Genomic DNA, 21,305 nt, shown 5'->3' with positions numbered 1-21,305 from the left:
TTCTATAGTACCTATGCCCCAAGATACCCACCTTTCATAGTAGATACACACCAATGTGCCCATCATCCATAGTGCCCATTCTCAGTTGGGGCAGCATCTCGAAGTGATGCCCATACTTTAAGGTAACTACCCTTCCCAAGGTATCTACTTTTATGGTGCCCATACTTTAAGGTGTCTGCCTTCCACAGTGTCCATCTCAAAGGGACTATCTTCCAAATACCTATACTCCTAGGTTTTCTCCCTCCTATCCCAAGGTGTTCCCCAAGGTACCCATTATCCAAACTTCCCATAGCATTAGGTTACCACCCTCTTTGGTGCCTCCCCTGTGTGGTGTCTACACCTCTGCCTGCCCTTCATGCCATCAGTATCTGGGTAGGAGAGAAGAGGTTCTTAAGATCCATCCTGGCTTTTTATTGAGGGAGAAGACAGGGGAAGAAAGGAACAGAGAAGGCTGGGGGGTCAGGCAACAGTGGGGTTAGGCCAGTGACCCCATACACCAGTGGAGCTGAGACCCTGGTAGCCAGGTGGCTTTTCAGATAAGCAGGATGAACTCCAACTCCCTCCCTAGGCCAGTCCTGGGCACAGGTTGCCCCCTGGTGGTGATGGGAGAAAGGATACCTCTTGCTGTTGGACCCAGGATGGGGATACTTGAGAAACTGGCTTGGGTGGGCAGAGCATGGAGACATCAATTTCTTCCAGGGATACACTCATGTCTCCATCCAGAAAGCCCAGTTCTCCACCCCTGGGAGCTAGTTCATTGGAAATAGCGCTGGAGTGGGAATCGGGCGACCTGGGTCTGTTTTCCACTTCTGCCACCGACTCTCTTTGAGATAGGAAAGTTTCTTCTTCAGCCTGGTCCTCAGTTTCTTCCTCTGTAAAATGGAGATAATTACCATAGCTTTGTCTCTCTCACAGGACTTTTGTGAGGGACAATAGATGCAAGTGCTTTAAAGAGGGATGCAAGTATGAGGGATTCTTATGACATCATGGCCTGTTATAAGAGGCAGGGAGCATCTTTTGGGGGATGAGGGGAGGGAGGGAAGTTCCGCAGTCTTGGGAAGGGATACATCCACAGGGGCCCTATCTCATCTCCCCCCCAAATTACTTTGCCAACCCAGATGTTTCTCTCCACGAAGAGACAAAGACTCTGAGTGTCAGAGTCACAAAATGGCAGCACTGGAAGGGACCTTAAAGCACACAACATTAGAACATAGAATGTTGGAGCTGGAAGTGACTTTTGAATATAGAACTTTAAACACAGACCATAAAATGCTGGAGCTGGGAGGGACCTAAAACATAAAACATTAGAACATGGAACATTGAATTTTAGAGTGAGGAGGCACACATAATGTTAGAATACAGAACCATAGACAATCAGAACTAGAAAGAACCTTAATGAGTTTTTAGCTCTTGAATGTAAGGGAAAACAACCCCGGAGAGAAGAGACTTACCCAAAATCACACAGTTCTTCAGCGGCAGAGTGAGTTCATGAGATCCAGGTTCCAGACTAGAAAAAGAGGGAGCTAAGTTGTTCTTTTGTGGAACCCTGCCCTGTTGGCCATTCCCCAATAGGGATGGGGGAAGGAACAGTAGGGGCCCCCAACCTTGGACATTTCACCCCTTGGTCTAGCTTGTTGGGGCTGGGACTGGGTAAGAAGCCTTGGGTCAAGCATCCCACTGGGATCAGGAAGGAAAAGGAGACAGTAAGGGAAAAAGGAATGTAGACCAAAAGAGTGGGTCAAAAAGGGCAGGGACCCATACGTTCTGAATCAGCGGTGCCTCCTCCCTCTATTGGGTTACTCTTGAGCTACGCTTAGGATTTTTACTTGGGCTGGATAGTATAAACCCACGAGGGACCAAAGGGGATACTCATGGCGGATCCCCACCAGCTCTGGGGCCTCTGGCATAAGATGGGTGCCCGCTGCTGCGCTTCTTCATCCTCCCTGTCCGCAGGCTCTGCCTTGGGTTCTGGCTTGAGTCGGGTCAGCAGGACCAAGAGCATGCAAGTGCTCAACAGGATTGCAGCGACAGCACAGAGAGCACTGCCCGCTAGGCGGCAAGTGCCTAGAGCCTTGTTGTACTGAGCCGCTCGCTGGTCCAGAACCAGAAACTCTCCTGCTCCGATGCCCTCCAACTTAGGCGGCACAGCATAGCCCGTGGTCAGGGCAGCAGCTCCCAGGAGCAGCAAGAGGAGAGACAAGGACACAACTCCCTGGGAAGAGGAAGACAGATGGTGGGGGTAGGGCTGGGGGTGGGCAACTGGCCAACATCCGTACCTAGGACAGTCAGCAAGAATGGGTTGGTTTGATTTTGTAAGTGGTTTTCTATAGGATTCAGAAAGGACCTTAGAGATCAGGTAGTCCAACTGTCTTCCCCACTCCCGGCCACTTTACCCATGAGGAACCTGAGCCCCAATGAGGTTAAGTGACTTCCTAAGATTACATAAGTAGTAGACTGGAACTGGGACTTGTACCCAGGTCCTCTCTCTTCAATCAATCAAATCCAATGGTGTGGAATTGCTTTACATCATACTACCTTGTTCCACCTTTGGAGTGTGTGAATATTGTATAGATTGGTCTTTTGTTCCTTTTAATAATACCCATATGAACTATGCAGTCATACAGGAAAAACCAAGTGGATGAAAAGTGAATATCGCTCAGATTATGATATTTCATTTGATGGATAGAGTATAGAAATAATCCAACACTATGTGTATCTTGGCCAGGTGAATCATGGAATACAAGCTCAGAAAATTCACAGCCACAAAAGGCTGACCCAAAGGACAATGGAAAGATCAATGGTGGGTGAGATTAGGCTGTAGCATATTACCAACGATGACTCTGTTGCATGGTGATGTAATGGGTATCATCAAGGACATGAACCACTGGAAAAGGAGATGGACAGTTCATGTACCAAGACTGAGAGATAACATATAGATAACCTGAATACTACTGGTGTCCATGAAATATTAATTGAACCAGAGAAGACTTGTAGCATATTGGATTGATTCTCTATGGATGATTTACAGAAGAACGTGGTCAAGTTTTGTATGGGATGAGAAAGTATAGATGAGCTGAAATCCACATGAGTGAATACAGTACCCATATTGATGAGATCCACTGGACTATTAGAGTACAACTTCCCTATGGATAGTAGGATCTCTGAACCAGCCAGTATGATCAGCCTTGTTGCTCTTATGAATATATCACCAGTTTGCTTTTCAAAAAGATTTACTAATTCACAGTTCCACCAACAATGTAATAGCACACCTGTTTGCCCATAGCCCCACAGCATTTAATTGTATTGATTTTGACAATTTAGTGAGCTTGAGGTGGTAGATGGAGAGGCAACCTGGCATAGTGGATGGAGAGCTGGTGTCAGAGTCAAGAAGACCTATTCCAGCCAAGCCCCTCTTTGTATCCTACCTGTCCCTCAAGATGTGCCTCAAATATTATTTCATTTTCGAAACCTTTATTGATCATCCCAATCTACAGTGACCTCTCCCTCCTCTGAGTTCCTAAAATCCCAACTATTCAAACTCTGGGCTAAGGTAGGAAGGCCAGCAATCTGGAGGGTAGAGTGGAGAAGACTTACCTTCCAGAAGGAGGAGGACCAGTCACAGGTATCCTGGTTATTTGGAGTGGGGTCCTCCACCTCCTCAGGGTGGGCTGCACCTCCACAGTCCTCATAGAAGAGGTGCAGGTAGGAACGGACCCCATTCCACTTGCCATGGTCCTCATGGGGGCCACGGCCGCAGGCACACGGCCTTTCTCGAGCAGGCATCATGTTTCTGTCTGAGAGTGGGGGGAAACATTAGGGCTTAAGGTCAGAGCTCCCAAAAGCCCTCAGTCCCCTGGGCTGAGCCTTACCCCTAACTTATACCAAATGGGGTATGAAGCCTGGTTCAAGTCCCACTTCTTCCATAATCCTTCTCTAACTATTGTGCCCCCATTCTGCTCTGGTGTAGTAGAAGGCTGGAAGGCTTGACTTTGGATTTCACTTGTTTCTTATAAGCTATTTGAACTTGGGCAAATCTTTTCACCTCTTTGGGCCTCAGTTTCTTATCTATAAAACCAGGAAATCTATAAGGAAGGGATCTTCCAGCCCTAACATTCTATACTCTATGTTTAAAAGGTGCTTCTTGCTCTAGATTATGTGACACTGTAATTGTCATTGAGGGAAATCAGTTTACAACAGATGGTCAAGGCATCTTTGAAGGGGAAAGTGCCTTTTCTCCTTTCCATATACCTGAGAGGTCCCTTTCTGAACTCCACTCATCCCAGCTTTCTTCCCTCTTTTCCTCCCACACAACTCAAACAAGGTTCTTCATCACCCTCTTGCATTCTGTTTGGATTTCCTCCTCACCATCCTCTGGGTCCCTGAATTCCAAGGGCCCCAGTGAGTGGCCTATGTGCAAGAATTAGATCTGATAAAGGTTTGTCTGGATCTCTTCCCCCAACATATTCTGTCTCATTACACTTATTTATGTCTCCCCTAGCAGACTGTAAACTTCTTGAGGGTCATGTTTATATTGTTTTTTTTTTATCCCCAGTAGTGTCCAAGAGGCAGAGTGGTACACAACCAACTTTGGAGTCAGGAAGACTTGTTCAAGCTTCTCCACCCTACAGTGTGACCTGGGGCAATTCATTCAACTTTTCAATGACCTAGGCAAGTCTCTAAGACTTTAAGTTACATAGGGGTAGATCTGGATTGGTAGAGGGAGGTGCTTCTCTAGAGAGTTCCTTATACCAATAAAATCACAGGTCTAGTCCCTATTCCTAAGCCTAGTGCTCAGAATATAACAGATGCTTAACAAATGTTTATTGAATTAGGTTTGTTGACTTGATAAACCAACCCCACATCCAGCCCATAAAGATTTTGCCTAAGAATAGATTAAGGTAGGACCCTATCCCTCAACCCTTTCCCTTTCTATAGTTATTTGCATTTGGATCTCAAAGGCTTCTGGAGCCATACTCCTTGAATGTTCAATAAATTATGATTATAGAATCTAAGAATTCAAGAACCACAGTTTATCAATGTCAGAGTTGGAAAGGACCTTAGAACTGAGAATGTTTAAGTTAAGCAGGGCCTTAGAGATCATCCATCTGATCCAACAGCTTCATTTCACAGAGGAGGAAACTGAAAGATTTAGTGACTTGGAATGAAAGCAACCCCAAACTGGAGGGAGATCTTAGAAGTCATGTAGGCCAGCCAGAGACTGCATAGGAATCCTCTCTTCAGAAAGACATCATTCCAGATCTTGGGCTTGGAGTCAGAAGACCTGAGTTAAAAATCTACATACTGTATATGATCTTGGGTGAGTGATTTAACTTTTCTGGATGTCAATTTCTTCATCTGTAAAATGAGGGGGAGGGGTTAGACTACATCACCCCCAAGATCCCCTTCCTGCACTAAATCTATGATTCTCCCTATAACATTCCTTATAGGTGCATCATCCAGCTCTTGCTGGAATACCTCTAGGGACAGGGAAGTCACTCTCTCTCAAGACACTATCATTATTTCTAAAATGTACACACACACACACACACACACACACACACACACACAAACACATTGTTGTTTTTTTATTGGACAGGTGTGAAGGTTAGGAAGTTCTTACTCTGAGATGAAGGTGCAATCTGCCTTCAGGTTATTCTCCCCATTTTTCCTGTTCTGTCTTCCCAGGCCAGGCAGAAGAACAAAGCCAGCTTTCTCAGCCCTAGGACAGCCTGTATATGCTTGAAGTCTTTCCTAAGGTCATGCAGCTTGCAATGGCTAAACTGGAATTAGAATCTAGATCTGCTCAATTCAATTTCCAAATTTCAGGGAGTACAAAGAGCTGGCCAGTTGGGGGCTATTTTATGGGCAGAGAGGTGGGCCTCTCAGACCTTAGGTGGCAATGCAGAGCCTAGGAAGGACAGATGGAGATAGGGATCTGAGGGGGAGAGAGTGCCCTTCTAGAGGGGGCATGGGAAGGGAACAAAGGGGCTGCATAGAGGGTAGGGTGTGAAGGGGACTTTTGGGTTAAGGACTTTTGGGGAGGATTGTGGGACTCCTTGGCTGGAAACAGGGCTATATTCCAAGTCTTCATTTATTAAGGGGGAGGGAGGCAGGAGGGATGATGGGGCGGGGGAGCAGCTGCAGGATCAGGGAACTAAAAGCTGGAAATGGAGGTGTGGTTGGGTCTTCCTTGATAACACCATCCTTTTTACCTACTGCCTTCTCATATTTTGGTCCTATTCTTCTTTCCTCTAAATGCTATGTTCTTTCCTTAGGAAGAGGAGGAGGAAGGTGACCTTGGAGCCTCCTCTCCTGTCTCTCTGGCCCCACCTCCTCCCCCTATTCTGGATCTTTGCTGCTGGACTGGGGGAGGGGGAGGACCAGCTAGTGGAAAGCTTAGAGTGAGAGTTGCCATGGAAACAGTCTCAAGACTGGCCAGAGATGGAAGAGGGAGGGGGAAAGCTGTGGCTGCAGTGGGATGGGGGTGGGGTAAGGAGGGAGAAAGGGAAGGGGGGGAATGTTTGAGGGGGAAGAGCTGATGGCTACAGGTGAATCAGCAATCTAAGAGGGGGGGTAAGAGAGGAAGAGGGAAACTGTAGAGGGGGTTTAGTAAGGGGATGATGGCTACAGGTTGAGTCAGTTACTGATGGAGGGGGGCGTGGGGGATTAGGAGATGGAGAGAAACAGGGATGTTGACTACGGCAGACAACCTGTGAGTCAGCTCTAGGATGGGAGAGGGAGAGGAGGGACAAGGGGAGGGGGCAGTAAAGGGAGTAGAGGAAGGATAGAAATAGAGATGTGGTTTTTCTTCCTATTTTGGTCCTCCACTTTTTCCTTGCCTCCAGTCCTTGCTCAGGGCTCTCTCCAAGGTGAAGCCCTTCTGGAGAGAGATCCTGTCCCGCTTCAGATTTCTGCTCCCTCCCCCTCCCCACCCCCGCCCCCTACAAAATGCTTCAAGGAGTGTCTCTTCCGGGCTTCCCACCCTTCTCCCTTTAGAGAGAAGTGTATTTATATTTCTGTGGTATATTCCAGCTGCCCATCGCACTGCCCGACCCTTTCCTCTAAACGGGGAAACTGAGGCACAGAAGTGGTGCATTGCCCCGATCTGAGGCATCCCACGGGGATATAAGGAATCCCAGTCTAGCACCTTGTTTTTTGCCCAGGGCAGAGTCGGGTCTGGTTAGATCGGGTCCCCTCCTCCCGCAATTGGTCCCAGGACTAGGACCTGGGCACCTTCATGCCTTGATGAGGCGCCCTGGACCCCCATACTGCTTACCTAGGCCAGGGGTACTGCCATACTCGACCTCAGAGCACCGTCTGCCTCCCTGGGGTCCCCCGACTGCCTGGCACGGCCTGACGGGAGAGGAAAGGCAAGCCCCCTGCCAAAGGAGCTGGCTCTGGGGCTAGTCCTGGCAGAGAAGACTGGGACTGGGGCTGAAGGGGTGTCGGAGCGCGGCGGGCTGCGCTCACCTCGAAGCCCGCAGCCTCCCCTGTGCTGGGTTGAGCTGGCGCTTGCGCAAGAACCACTCTGCGGAGGGAGGGTGGGAGGTGGGGAGGAGGGTGGGGGGTGACAGTGCTGGAGTCCATGGCACTGCTTCACCAACCCCAGGTAGCATCTAGAAATGGCACCTCCCGCTACTCTCTGAGGCTGCCACAGGCTGGGCAGAGCTGCGTGGTACTTGGTTTTCCTGGGCAATTTAACCCCCATCTTCTCACCCAGCACCCCCACATCTCTTCCTGGAGCTCCCTCCCCCCCTTCCCTCCCCTCTATCTTCCACAATGCATTCTCCCCCATCCCCTCGCTAAGCTCGCGTCATCCTTCGCTGAGCCCTCATCTCTCAATGAACCCACATCAACTAACCGATTCCCCACCCAGCCCACCCACCGAGCCTCATTCTTTAAATGAGAACCGAGCCTCTTCATTCAGTCACCTCCGTTTTCACGGGTACCCCATTCTGTCAATAAAGCTCTATCTAGACATCTAGGGACAATGTAACTCCAATGGGGCTTTGGGGAGCTCTGGAAAAATCCCTCCCCACATTTTAAATGCCTCTTTTCTCCCCTAGGATTTTCCCAAAGCTTCCCTTTTCCCAAGTGTCTAGTGTGGGGGACTAAGTTCCCTCTATCTGTTCCCTGCTCGGAGTCTCCTGTTCTTATGTTTTCCCTTTTCTTTCTTCCTTCACCTTCCTCCTACCCCTTCCCCCCGCCCTTTGGTCAGTGGGAATCCGAATGGTCAGTCAGTCTTCTGGAGGCAGGGCAATCGTGGGTTGGGGAGATTTGTACCCTCTTTAACCAGGCCTCATGCACATGCCCTAGGGCATATTCTCCATCGCCCCTTTGGGAACCCCTGGTAGCCTGGGGCAAGGAAGCCTGAACCCAATGGGGCCTTTTTATCTATGGCAGGACTTTTTCCCTCCAGGTAGTGTTCTACCCCAAGCACTGTCCTCAATTCCTTTCTGCCTTATCACCTTGGGTCCCTCTTAGATTTGGTTTTAGCTAAGTTGCACACCCTCCCTACACCTCTGAATACCGCAAGGAGTCCTTTCACACAAGGCCAGCAAGGGTCCCACCAGAGTGAAATCTTCAGGCAAAATCCTCTACCAGCCCATGTGGAGAGGAGGGCTTAGTGGGGCAGAGCAGCAGCCTGAGACAGTCTGTTCTATCCCAGCTGCAGAAGAAGCAAAGCCAGGATGCCACCATAATAGAAGAAAGGCAAAGAGGTTCAGAGACTTTCCCAAGGTCTCAGAACCCTCTCCCTAGGCTTTGTCCTGACTCCAGGTACAGGGTCCTCACCACTAACTTGACCCATCCTACTACTGATCCAGAGTAAATCCTGATCTTTGCAAGGAGGGGCTAACATTCCCCACCTGTTAGGAAGGTGGCCTGACCTTCTGTTGCTAGGAAACCCAAGAAAAGCTGAGCTGAGGCATTGGTTGCTAGGAAACACCAGAGGATGGGGGTGGGGTGGCCATTGGTTGCTAGGGAGCTCAGTGAAGCTGGGGAAATTCAGGCAGATGTCCAGCTTAGAAGTAGCCACTTCTCTCATTCCTCTTTTCCTCCACTCTCTCTTCTCTATGTCTTTTCTTCTTTCTTTTCTCTCTCCCTCTTTCCCTTGCCACTGATGATAACCCTAAACAAGTCACTTTTCTCTCTTAACCTATTTTCTCTTCTACAGAGTGAGGCAATTGGGTTCTAAGTAATCTTTAAAGCCCCCGCCTTGCTATCTCTAAGATTCTGTTCTTAGGGTCCTAGCTTTGATATCCAGTATTCTCTTGTCTCTTACTTCTTCTCCTGTTCCCTTTTGGTCCTCCTCTCCTTTTCTCTAACCTTTTCTTCTCTTTTACCCTTACCTCCTACTCTTCTCCCTTCCTTTCTCTGCCTCTGCCCCAGAAAAGGATCAAAGTAAGGAGGCTGATTTCTTCTGAGAAAGGGTACCCCACCCAGAAATGTCCTATCCCCCAGCCTTCTTTTTCAAAATAGTATTTTTTCCCAATTATATGTAAAGATAATTTTTAGCATTCATTTTTACAAGATTTTGAGTTCCGTATCTTTCTCCCTGCCTCCCTTCCCTCTTCCTAAGATGGTAAACAATTTGATACATGTTATATACGTCCCCCAGCTTTCTAACCACCATCTCTGAAGACTTAGACTGATCCCACCCCAGCCCACCCAAAACAAGCATCTTGAAGGTGTGTGTATATGTGTAGGGCAATCCTTCCCTCTCAGGTTCCTCTCTATTGTTCCTCTTCCATCTGTAATTTGTTTCCAGCCTCAAATGTTCATCAGTCTTCTTATAGTCACAGCACCTGGGGCCTGGGTTGGGAAAATAGGTAATTAAGGAGTATGTGTGTACGTGTGTTTGGAAGTCAGAGGACCTAAATTTAAATACCAATTCTGACACTAGCTATGTGACTTCTGACCAGTCATTTAATTTCTCTGGGCCTCAGTTCTACCCTTTGTAAAAAAGAGCTGGACTCAATGATTTCCAAGGTTGTTGTTGTTTGCCAGCTCTGATAGTTTATAATTCTATGGACAGCCAAAGGATAGAATCTGATGCTGCCTCCAGGCTCTTCATTGAGAGAGATCTTCTGAAAAGCCCAGCAGGATCAATGGTGCTCTCCATTTATATCCCTGTAAAAGTGTGAAGTATACAATCCTAGGCCTGTGATGATCCTCAGCCCCCTAAAATTGGCTTTGGGCCTTGGGGAACCACAGGTTTGGTTATGGCATTTATACACCATTCTTTAAGCCCTGGATCTGTGTCCCAATACTCATGATTTAGTCAGAGGACCTGGGTTTGAATGCCTAGTCTGTCATCTTCTGCCTGTGGGACCTCAGGCAAGAGCCCTCTTCCCCTCTCTGGGACTCAGTTTCCTCATCTGTAAAATGAGGGAATTGGAGTAGATGATCTTGATCGTTTCCTCCAGTTCTAAATCCTATGATTCTCTGATCCCCCCAGCCCACAGCAATTCTTGGTCCACCTACCTCTTGGCTCCAGAAGCAGTGCCCCAAGCCTCCAGGAAGGAAGGCACAGGACAATGATATTGTTGGGGAAAGCACTATGTAAAGGTATGTTAACTAGACATTTAAACCAGAACAGAATTCTACATTCTGGGGTTGCTGTGGGACAGCATTTTGTAAACCTTGACAAGCTATATTAATAAGCTACTTTTTTTCTAGGACTTCACCCCACAACAATAAGGTTGTGAGCTAAGTCACAAAAGGATTATCATTCCTCCTGTTTTACAGATTACAGAATTTCGGAGTCAGGAGGAACTTCAGTGGCCTGCTAGTCCAATCTTTATCTGAAAAAAAAAGAAATCAGAGAGGCTAACTCGGACAAAGTGATTTTTCCCAGTTACCCAGCAACTAGAGTCAGAGCCAGGAAGCAAACCCAGGGTCTCTGAGCCCAAATCTAGTGCTTGCTCTTTCTACTATACTGCTCTTTGTCTCTCCTCTGTAAATTTCCAGATTTTTGGAGCTATTTGTGTCTGAGGAGGCAAACGATACTTCCAAAACCTCCTGCTTTGAGGCCTATCTCTTCCAGGAAGCTTTATTGTGCTGCTCCAGACCACAGTGATCTCCCTTCTCTGAATGCCTTAGTGGCTATACTATACCTTGTAGCACTTGATTTTACAGGATTTTTAAAGTAATTTTTGTCTCTAGTTTTACAAGAGACTTAGAGTCCCATATTTCCTAATGGACTCCTGAACCCTGGAAAGGCAGGAATCTGTCTTATGGACTCTGTCCTACCTGTCTTTGTATATCCCCCACTGAACTCCTCACATAGCAGGAACTGGGTAAATAGTTGATAAATCTGGAATTCAATCTTTTTATCTGGAAAATAAGGAGACAGGACTAGATGATTTCTTAAGTTTCTTCCTATGCAGACATCCTACAGCCCTGTGTTCCAATATCCTATATTCTAATGTCCTTTCCAGCTGTGACATTCTATGGTCCAAGGTCCCTTCCAACTCTGACAGTCTATGTTCTAAGGTTCCTCCCAGCTCTGACATTCTATGTTATATGAATATGTGTTTCATTCACTGATTGCAGGGGTTCCTCCCTTCCTTAAGGTGGGATAGCTGGTTTCACACCCTTCCCCCTCCTTTCAGGATTGAACAAAAGTTGAGATACTACCACAATTTAGCCAGCAGATGTCACCATGATCCTAGATGGGGTTTCCCCTCCCCCTCACTTCTCAAATCTTATCTCCGCCAAGATGCAGGCAGAATCTGAGGATGCTTAAGGTTGAATGGGCCCTGGAACATAGATTGTCAGAGCTGAAAGGCACACCCTCCCTCTGGTTCTATGTTAGTCATAGGATTAAAAAACTTAAGAGCTGTGAGGGGTCTTAAAGAGAATCTAGTCCAGCATCTTTAGAGGGGAAATTGAGATACTAAGTAGAAAAGACATTTGTCCAAAGCCATACAAGAATAAAGCAGCAGAGATGGGATTCAAAGCCAGGCCTTCTGACTCCACACCCAGGACTCCTTCCACTACACCTCCTGCTCTCCTAGGCCTCTCAGTCCCTACATTCCCATTTCACTGGAATCTGTGCCCTCAGTTTGCTCTGGAAAAGGTCTGGGAGGGGGTTTCCTTTTGGAGACATACTGAGTATGTCCAGAGAAAGGTGAATAGGTTATGGAGGAAACTGGTAGCTATGTTATTAAGTTGGCTAAAGGACCTAGGGATGTTTAGCCTGGAGAACAGATTATTGGAGGGCATCACAGCCATTTTCAAGTATTTGAAGGGATCACGAATCTTGTTGTACTTGGCCCCAGAGGGCAGAATGATGAGAAAGGGGTAGAAGATGAAGGGAGGCAGATTTCGGTTGAATGTCAGAAAGAGCTTGCTAAAAGGAGAGCAGTTCCACAATGGAACAGGCAGCTTTGGTGGGGAGTGGGCCTTCTGTCACCGGAAGTGTTCAAACTGGTTGAATGATTGCTCGTTATATCTGTGTAGAGAGGTCTCCTGCTTTAGCTGGGAATTAGACCAGATTGCCTCTGAGGTCCTGCCCAATTCCAGAATCTAATGATTTGGTAAATGAAAGGTTTTATCTCCTCATAACAAATTTCATATATCATGTTGGGGAGGAATTTGTGGAGCAGGAGGCTTTGACTAGAGGCAAGGGTGCATTGTTGAGGTGTGGTTTTTGTCTCCCTACCTAGTCTCCAGGTTTTCAAGGATAAGGGGACATATGTGATCTCTCATACCTACCCTGGGCAGAATTGAAGCTCAGTAAAGACTTGATGGAGGAAGCAGGAGAAAAGAGAGAAAGAGAAATAGACACACGGGGCTGGACAGGCTCAGGGCACATATACTTTATTCAGTCCTGGTATTGGGCAGCAATACTGGAGCCCAGGGCTTCCAGCCCCTTCCACACAGAGAGGGATCTGTCCCCATCCTCCTCTCAGCTATGAGACTAGTTCTCCAAGACAACACACAGTGATACCTCTTCACTCATACAACGTTAAAAAAAGAAAGGAAATGAAAAAGAAAGAGATAGAAAGGAGGCCTGGAACTGGAGCACCACATACAGGGGGGTAGCTGGTAGGTGGGTTGGGATAGGATATCCCTGTAGAGATGCTGGCCTGTGTGGGGAACGGCACAGAAGGAGGTGTGGAGGGACCAGGGGTCCCCATTTGTTCCTGAGACATCTGTGTATGTGGGTATTCGAACCTATGACAGAATGGGGCACACAATGTTAGCAGAGTCTAGGTAGTGATGGGAGATGGGCAGATTGGGGTTGAGGAAGGGCAGCGGACAAGGGGAACAAGTGAGGCTGTGAAGTGCCAGGTAGCTGAGGGAGGCAAACAGCAGGAGCCCAGAGTAAGGGGAAAGGAAGGGAGCACAGCATATTTAGGGTGGGGGCAGGCTGTCCAAGAGAGAGGACAGACACCATCTGACAGGAAGAAATACAAGTGTCATCCAGGTCTTGAAAGACCTGGCCAGTGTTCCTTTTTATCTCAGGAAAGCCATAAGTTAGGAATAGCCCCCCAGGCACTGCCTTTCATAACCAGATACTCCAAATGCATAGGAAAAGGCACCTATCCCCATATCAAAGACGGGAAAACTGAGGCACAGAGGGTCAGTGGCACAGCATAGAAGACAAAAACCAGGGCTTCTTGTGCTAGGTTACTCACTCCAAATTCAATGCTCTGACCATTCCTGTCACTTCCCTCTGGACCCTCCAAGCCAAAGCTTAACCATTGGCCTGAAGACAATTCCTTTTAGCCCTGGGAACCACTCAGGAAGCCGAGCATGACCCAGGGAGCTTGCTGAATGATTGCTCACTTGGCCACTGACCTCATGACCTTTCCATGCCTCTTTCCCTGGCTGAATGATAATACTGATCAAAGCATTTGGCACTAAGAACTGGGTGGGGGTCTGGGGGTGGAGGTTAGGAGAGTTGAAAGAGAGCCAAAGGTAACAGGGCCTGACCAGTGGACCCAGTCCCTAGCAGGGAGAAACCAGCAGGGCCCTAAACTCCGTGGCCAGGCAGAAGAAGAATCTGCCTGGCTCATTCTTAGCTGATCCCCATTTGGACATTAGCTGTCTCTCCTTTTGTGGGGATGTGAGTACTCAAGAGGTATTCAGTTCACTTGGGGGCTTTCCTAGGGGGCCCAGCTGGCTGTGTAGGAGGAATATAGATTGGTGAGGGCTTTAAACAGCAAGTCCTGCTCTCTGATATGTTTTACCACCTTACCCTGCCCTTTTAATGGGAGAGAAGGTCTACTGCCCTGCCCCGCCTCCCAGGAAGCTCCAGACAAAAGACTCTCCTCAAGGAGCTTGGGCACTGGAATAGGGTTTGATGATGACACCAGGACCACCAGTAAAGGATATCTGGTCACTCTAAGTGGGGGTAGGATACCTGCTAAGGCCAAGAGAGTCTAGATCCTCAAGTCTCAGTCTGGCCTGGGTTATTCTGGGGTGTTGGATGGACAAAGTCATCCTTAGGCAAGGCCCACATGTGGAGCTGCCTGGGGCAGCACTACCCTGCTAAGAGATGAGGTGCTAGGGCTTTTCAAGGTCATCTAATCCTATCCCATCATCTTACAGATGAGGACTGCAGCCAGGTGCACCTGGGAAAGTGTAGTCAACAGGACAAATGGAAAGCAGGAAGAGAAAGAGGGGTTATCATCCCTCAGGGGTGTCTTGGAGGATATCCCCAGTCTCCTCTCAACAAAAGAATGAAAAATCCTCCTTAGAATCAGGGAATTCACCATCCCACCAATGTTTCTCTTAGAAGGCAGAGCTCTGAAGTCACCCAGAGTTGATAGGGTGGTTATGGGCTGAGGTTGAGTGTCCTCTGCCTCTTTCTTTGTCTAGAGTGGATTGCCCTGGTGGGGCTGGTGACTGGACAGAACCCCAGGTTTTCCTCAAAGGTAGTAAGTCCAGGACATGAAGGAAAGAGACGACAAGGTCACAACTTCAGCTCTTGCCCACTCAGAGGGACAGGTTTGGAGGGAGCCTGCAGGAGGCGGCGGGAGGGAGGGAAAGGGAAGAAGGGAGGGGGAATTAAGGAGCAACTGAGCACAGGAAGAGGGGTCATGGAGCTGGGTAAAGAGAAGCTAGGCTCCAGGGAGAATCATTAGAGTAGAGGCCAATGCAGCCTCTCTCACAACCCTGAGCCAGGATGGGGTGATGAGTGGAACACATCCCAGCCAGGGAAATTGAGTGAGGTGGGCTTGTGTACCCTGATGAGACCTCCCCTTTGGAGAAGAGGGAGGAGTGGATGAGATGTGTGTGTGTGTGTGTGTGTGTGTGTGTGTGTGTGTGTGTAGGACGTGGAGAAAGGGAGTTCTATCCAAGGAATGGGATGGAGGACATATATGGAAAGTGTGGAAAATAAGCTACGTGTATAATGGATGAAAAGAGAGATTTGTTTGTGGAAGAGATGGAGAGAGGTTCATAAGATCATAGATACAGAGCTGGAAGAGACCTTAAGAGGCCATCCAGTCCAATCCCCTCATTTTGCAGATGAGGAAACTGAGGCCCCAAAAGGTGAAGGGATTTGCCCAAGGTCACACAGGTAGTTATTTTAATCTGGAATTTGAACCCAGATCCTCTGACTCCCAATCCAGGCAGCATCATGCTGCCTCAGTAAGGGATGGAGAGAAAGGTGTTTCTATCAGGAATGGAGAGAGGGATGTGTTTGTGTCTGTATAAGGGAGAGATTCATAGATTGCTAGAGCTGGAAGGGACCTTAGGGGTCATCTGTTCCAACCACTTCATTTTAGAGATAAGGAAAATTTAGGCAGAAAGAGGTCAAATCACCTGCCCAAGGTCACACAGCTGGTTGGGGCAGAGCTGGAATTCGAAGAGGGTTCTTAGAGGGTTCTTCGGTCTCCTATCCAGTTCCACTACCCCATGCTTCCACCACAAAGAAGGGTGTGTGTATGGGACGGAGAAAGGAGCATGCCAGTGTGTAGGGGATAGAAGGAGCAATGACTCATGTGTATCTGTGTTTAAGGGATGGAGAGAGGGGTGTGTCTAGGAGTATGGAGAGAGGGGTGTGTCTCGAAAGATGGAGAGAGGGGCGTGTCTGGGTGCAAGTCATGGAAAGTGGGGTGTGTCCATAGGGGATGGGTTGAAGGGTAGGCTGAGTGTGTAGGCATGGCTGGGGGCGTCTGAGTCGGGGATGGGGTGACAGCGGAAGCCTTTGCCTTTGATGGGGCTGAAGGCCAAAAATACCTGATTCCTGTATGTAAACAGCTGGTTTTTGAGTGCGACCTGATTTGTGGAGTCTGAGTCACCTAGTGAGTGCCTGGCTCAGTAGGTGAAGACCAAGTCCGCGATGCTGGACATAAGCCAGTCCCCAGCGATCATCTCGGTCACCTCGGGGGTGCAGTAGTCCGGGAACTCGAAGTGCGAGGTCCCTACAGGAGGCAACTGGTCCGGGTCCCTGTCGAGGGCGGTGCAGTCTAGGCCAGGGCCTATGGCACCTGGGATTTGCCGGGGCAGGAACCCAAGAGGCTCCTTCTCCGGCTCTTCCTCCTCTTCCTCCTCCTCCTCTTCCTCCCTCCCTTCCTCTTCTTCCTCGCGCTCTTCATCCGAAGGGACCAGGGAAGAGGGCGCCGGGGAGTCAATCGGCGAGGTGGCGGTCACTCCGCGCTGCAAGGATCTCGAAGTCTCGGGGGTGCCCCCCACTTCCTCTGACTGCGGCTCCGGGCGCGGCCCCCCTGCCCGCTCCCCCGGTCTCCCCCCAGCCCTCCCCGCTGGGACCATCCGCCACAGCTCCCGCCCGGGAGTCTCCACCAGCCGCACTTCCAACAGTTCCTCCTCTTCCTCCTCTTCGTCCTCGGCTTCTACCTCCTCCCCTAGGGTCGGGCCTCCCCTGCGCTGCTCCCCAGACTCCCCGGCCGCCTTCCTGCGCCCCCCACCCCCGCGGCCCAAAAGCGATGGCTTAGTCTTGCTGGGGAGGCGGGGCCGCGCCTTGCTGGGCGCCCCCTTGCCCTTCTTACGGGGCCGGTACTTGTAGTCCGGGTAGTCAGCCATGTGCTTGAGACGCAGCCGCTCAGCCTCGCGTACGAACGGGATCTTCTCGGAGTCCTGCAGCAGCTGCCAGCGGCGGCCCAACCTCTTGGAGATCTCGGCGTTGTGCATATCGGGCCACTGGTCCATGATTTTGCGCCTCTCATGCTGCGACCACACCATGAAAGCGTTCATGGGCCGCTTGATGTGACCGCTGGGGGTCTTGCACCAGCCCGGCTCACCAGGGGTCTCCCGGCGGAGCCGCGCCCTCTCGCCCGCGGCCGGCGGCTGGCAGCCTTCCCGCTTGGCTTCGCCAACGCGACCTCTCTTCTGTTGCACCATCCCGCCCGGGACTTTGCCCTCCTTCACTCTTCGGTTACTTAGACGGCTGCCGGGGCCCCAGGCATCCTCCAGACTGGACCCGGGCAGGAAAGAAGGGATGCGCAGCCAGCCAACTGGCTCGGCTCGGTCCAATCCTCTAGGGCTGGGAAGCTAGCTGAGCCACCTGGTAGAGGAGATGGGCTTTGGCGGGCTGCGCACGGGCCCCCGACGGGCTGGCGCGCGTGGTCAGCTCCGGGGCTCCATACAGGCTAGGCGCCCACAGCCTCCTCAAGTTTATTTCAAATCCATTACAGACGTTTTCCAATACAAAGAATTTGTCTCTTCTTGCTGGTGCCTACCGCCTTCTCCCGGTCCACGCCGTTCGGTTCCCCAGTCAGCGGGACTCCTAAGCCAACGCGGCTGCCGCCTGCACGCACCCCAGCCAGGCGCGGGGCCGTTCGGCACTTCCCCGCCCCTCGGCCGCCGCCTCCCAGTGTCTTTCTCCCCGCGCGCCCCCGCTCGCGCGCGCCCGGCCCCCTCTTACGCGCGCCCGGGCCCCGGGCACAGTCCTGCACGCTGGACCGCCCCGGGTCAGCCCCAGCTAAGGTGCAGCTTCTGTCAGCTGCCTAGCCCCGCCCACCTCGGGGATCACAGAGACTAAGGTTGCCAGGCAGGGGAGGGAATATTTGCATCCCCCAATCGCTGCCCTAGGAGCTAGGGCTTCTGTTGGAGGGCGGGGTTCCGGGTTGCCCCCAGCTCCAGGCTCTCACTGGGAAAGGTTGGCAATAGAGAGTGTCGTTTCATTTCCCCTCAACCCCCACCTCGAGGTACTAGGACTAGGTGGGGTGAAGGGGAATGATCTTTTGAGTATCTCTACAGCCCTGATCTCAAAGCGGGAGATGCGGAGAGAGAGGGGATGAATCGTTAACCTTTTGGGACTGGCGAGAATCACTTCGGGAGTTTTTTCTGTCGCCTACTCTCTCTTCCTGGCAGGTCGAGAGCGGTTACCCAAAAGGCTTGCTGCATTCCTAAACCTAGCCCTAGGCACGATGTGGATGGAGCGCGGGACGCCTGGTTTCAGGCTCCTAACCCCCAGGGAAACCATTGAGTACCTGGTAGTACAAGTGGTGGAGGGGGCTAGGAGTCACTGGGTCTCTCGGGAGCCCTCTCTCACCGGGCCCTTCTGCTTGCTCTTAGTGGAAGTGGCTGCAGAGACTCTAGATGTCAGTCCCCGCCCCTACGGTGCTAAGTGCTCTCCTGCTGGTCTCTCCTCACCCATTTGGGCCTCCCCTATAGTGACTCCGAGGGCATTTCACCTTCTTATGATTCTGAAGCTTAATTAGGGTCGCACAAGATTCCGGTGTCCCTTCCTCCACAGCTCCAGGTGATTGGGGAGCTTAGAGGGAGTCACTGGAACCTGACCCCCTCAGTGGGTGTGCCTGGCTCTATCCCTGGGTTAGTGGTGGGGAGCTGGGGGCAGGGTGGGGAGAGGACAGAGGAGTGGAGGCGAAATGGGGATCAGGTATTGTAGGCGCACGGGTAGGTGGCGCCTGGCTGGGGGGTTGGGGGGGGGTTCCTGGGCCACGTGTCCTGCGCCTCCTCCACATGCCATCCAGTGAGGACATTGCGGGGCGGGGGCGGGCCCCAGGGAGTGGGTCACCTTCATAGTGTTGTTGGCACTCCCTCCATGGGCTGTGGGCGAAGGCGAGAGAGAGAGAGAGAGAGAGAGAGAGAGAGAGAGAGAGAGAGAGAGAGAGGAAGAGAGAGGGAGAGAGGGAGAGGGGAGACAGAGACCCAGAGAGGAGAGAGGGAGAAGAGAGAGAGAGAGAGAGAGAGAGAGAGAGAGAGAGAGAGAGAGAGAGAGAGAGAGAGAGAGAGAGAGAGAGAGAGAGAGAGAGAGAGAGAGAGAGAGAGACTGAGAGAGTGAGAGTGCGTGCGCGTGCGCGTGCCTCATGGGGCGGGAGGGGCAGCTTCTAGGGAAGGGATGCGCATTGGGGTGGGGAAGGAAAGAGTAGAGCTAGGCTGAGAAGGACACATCTGAACCTGTGGGGAGTCTGGGTGGAAGAAGAAAGGCCAAGGGGAGGTGCAGCTCTGGCCGCCCAGCCTCCCTGGGGGGTGGGAGGATAGGGATGTGAGCCGAATGCTAAGGAGAGGGGGCTGGGGTGAGATGGGGGAAGGGCTGAAAGGAGGCTTGGAGGAGGAGAAAAGCAAAAGCCTCGTGTTTTGCTTCAGACTCAGCTAGAGAGTCTAATTAGCGCATCCTAGAACTGGGCTGGGGCTGGTGGGCCATTTCAGTGAGCACCGCGGGGCGGGGCGGGGCGGGGGGAGACAGGCACAGGGGAAGACATCGGCTCTTGAATATAAAGGGGCTGCAGAGATTGTTGGAACTAGGGCCATTGGAGGGAAGATTGTCCCCTACTCGTACCTTGGGAGGGGTCACCATCCTTTAAGAGGAGAAAGGTGCAGAGGTTCACTGGCTCCGGAGAGATCTTTGAGGTTCCTTCCGGCTTTAAATCCAATTAGATTCTATTATTCCCCTTGGGGAAGGATCACCTTTCCAGCACCAATTCAGTAGTTTAAAGTTTAATTTATATTTTGACCCTGGACTCAAGGACTTCTGGGCTGGATTCTACCATTTAGTCCCTGATAAGTCCTTTGTATAAATCATTTCATTTCTCTGGGATTCGTTTTCTTTCTCTCTAAAATGAAGAAGTTGAACTAGATGGTCTTTGGGGTCCCTTCCAGCTCTAAAAGCCCTAAAACAGTTTATGAATTTCCCTCCTTCATTGCTTGGGAAAGTGCTGGTTCTGAAGCCAAAGGACCTAGATTTAAATTCTACTTAGTATCTGTGTGACCTTGGGCAAATCACTTCACCTGCCTGGGCTTCAGTTTCCTCATCTGTAACATGGGGGTTGGAGAGGATGTTCCCGGAGGTGCTTTCCAGCCCCATATCTATGATACTATGATTGTCTTTCCAATATTGAGAACCTATAGTGCTTCCCTGCCACTACAGGCGAGAAGGGACGCCATGAAGAGCAACTTCGCCATACCTCAAAAACACACTGTTCGGCTCCCAGCTTCCCCCCACTGTCCTTTACTAATATGTTAGTTACATGCTCTTTTGACATCTCCTTTTAAGTCCAGCTGCACTACAGACTTTGCAAGGACACATAGTAAATTGGTAGAAGAGCAAGCTCTCTCTAGGCTAATGACGAGATTTCCCTTCATGAACCCTAATGATCCAGCTGGACTGGCCTCTAGGCTGTTCCTTATCTATACATTGTACTTCATTTTCAGCCCTGGTGCCTACTGTTTTTCAGCATTTGAAACTCCGGGCTTACTTCAAGGTTCAAGTTATTCATCTCATCTTTTAAGGACCTTTCTTGATTGCCTTAGTAGTTAATTAGTACCTCCCACTCAGATTACATACTTTACATTTATTTTTCATCTGTCTCATATTTACCTCTGAACATGTTATATTGCTCCGCCCCACTCAACAGTAGATTGGAATCTCCTTCAGGGCAGGGACTTTGTGTTCTCTCTCTCTCTCTCTCTCTCTCTCTCTCTCTCTCTCTCTCTCTCTCTCTCTCTCACTCCCCCTCTCTCCCCCTTTTCCCCTTCCCCCCCCACCCTCCCTTCCTCTTCTCCCTCCCTCTCCTTGTTCTTTCCCTCTCTCTCCCTTTTCCTCTCTCTCCCTCTCCTTTCCCTCTCCCTTTCCCTTTGTCTCTGTCCGTCTCTGTTTCTGTCTGTCTCTGTCTCTCTCTGTATCTCCAAAGCCTAGCCCAGTGCCTGGAATATAGGTGCTTAATGAGTTGTATTCAGTGGAATTGAACCTTAAGGTCTTAGTCTGAACTCCCAGAAGACCACAGGGTTCCTCTAAGGCAAAAGAAGGCACAGCTCTGGAAATGGTGTATCAAGTGTAGTAAACATGCTTCCTTTATCTCTTGAAGTCCAAGTCTGTAGAAGAAGCACTCCCTTGCAGGGCAAGGGTGGCCTCCCTGACTGAG

General features: G+C 50.3%; 2 protein-coding genes across 2 annotated transcripts; both read right to left on the bottom strand.

Moving 5' to 3' along the window:
* Nucleotides 1–390: 390 nt before the first annotated feature.
* NRSN2 (neurensin 2) lies at nt 391–7,497 on the bottom strand. The gene is made up of 5 exons (XM_036751975.1): nt 7,277–7,497; nt 3,595–3,794; nt 1,887–2,212; nt 1,452–1,507; nt 391–872 (listed from the first exon to the last, which is right to left on the bottom strand). Exons 2-5 carry the CDS (start codon nt 3,784–3,786, stop codon nt 565–567), a joined length of 882 nt encoding a protein of 293 aa, XP_036607870.1. The 5' UTR covers nt 3,787–3,794; nt 7,277–7,497; the 3' UTR covers nt 391–564.
* Nucleotides 7,498–16,046: 8,549 nt separating this feature from the next.
* SOX12 (SRY-box transcription factor 12) lies at nt 16,047–17,319 on the bottom strand. Its single transcript, XM_036752477.1, has one exon. The coding sequence runs from the start codon at nt 17,317–17,319 to the stop codon at nt 16,276–16,278; it is 1,044 nt and encodes a 347-aa protein (XP_036608372.1). The 3' UTR covers nt 16,047–16,275.
* Nucleotides 17,320–21,305: the final 3,986 nt, after the last annotated feature.

This window comes from Trichosurus vulpecula, chromosome 3, assembly GCF_011100635.1.
Source record: "Trichosurus vulpecula isolate mTriVul1 chromosome 3, mTriVul1.pri, whole genome shotgun sequence".
Classification (NCBI taxonomy): domain Eukaryota; kingdom Metazoa; phylum Chordata; class Mammalia; order Diprotodontia; family Phalangeridae; genus Trichosurus; species Trichosurus vulpecula.
The sequence above is the reverse complement of the archived record's forward strand: the minus strand, read 5'-3'. Positions and strand labels throughout refer to the sequence as shown.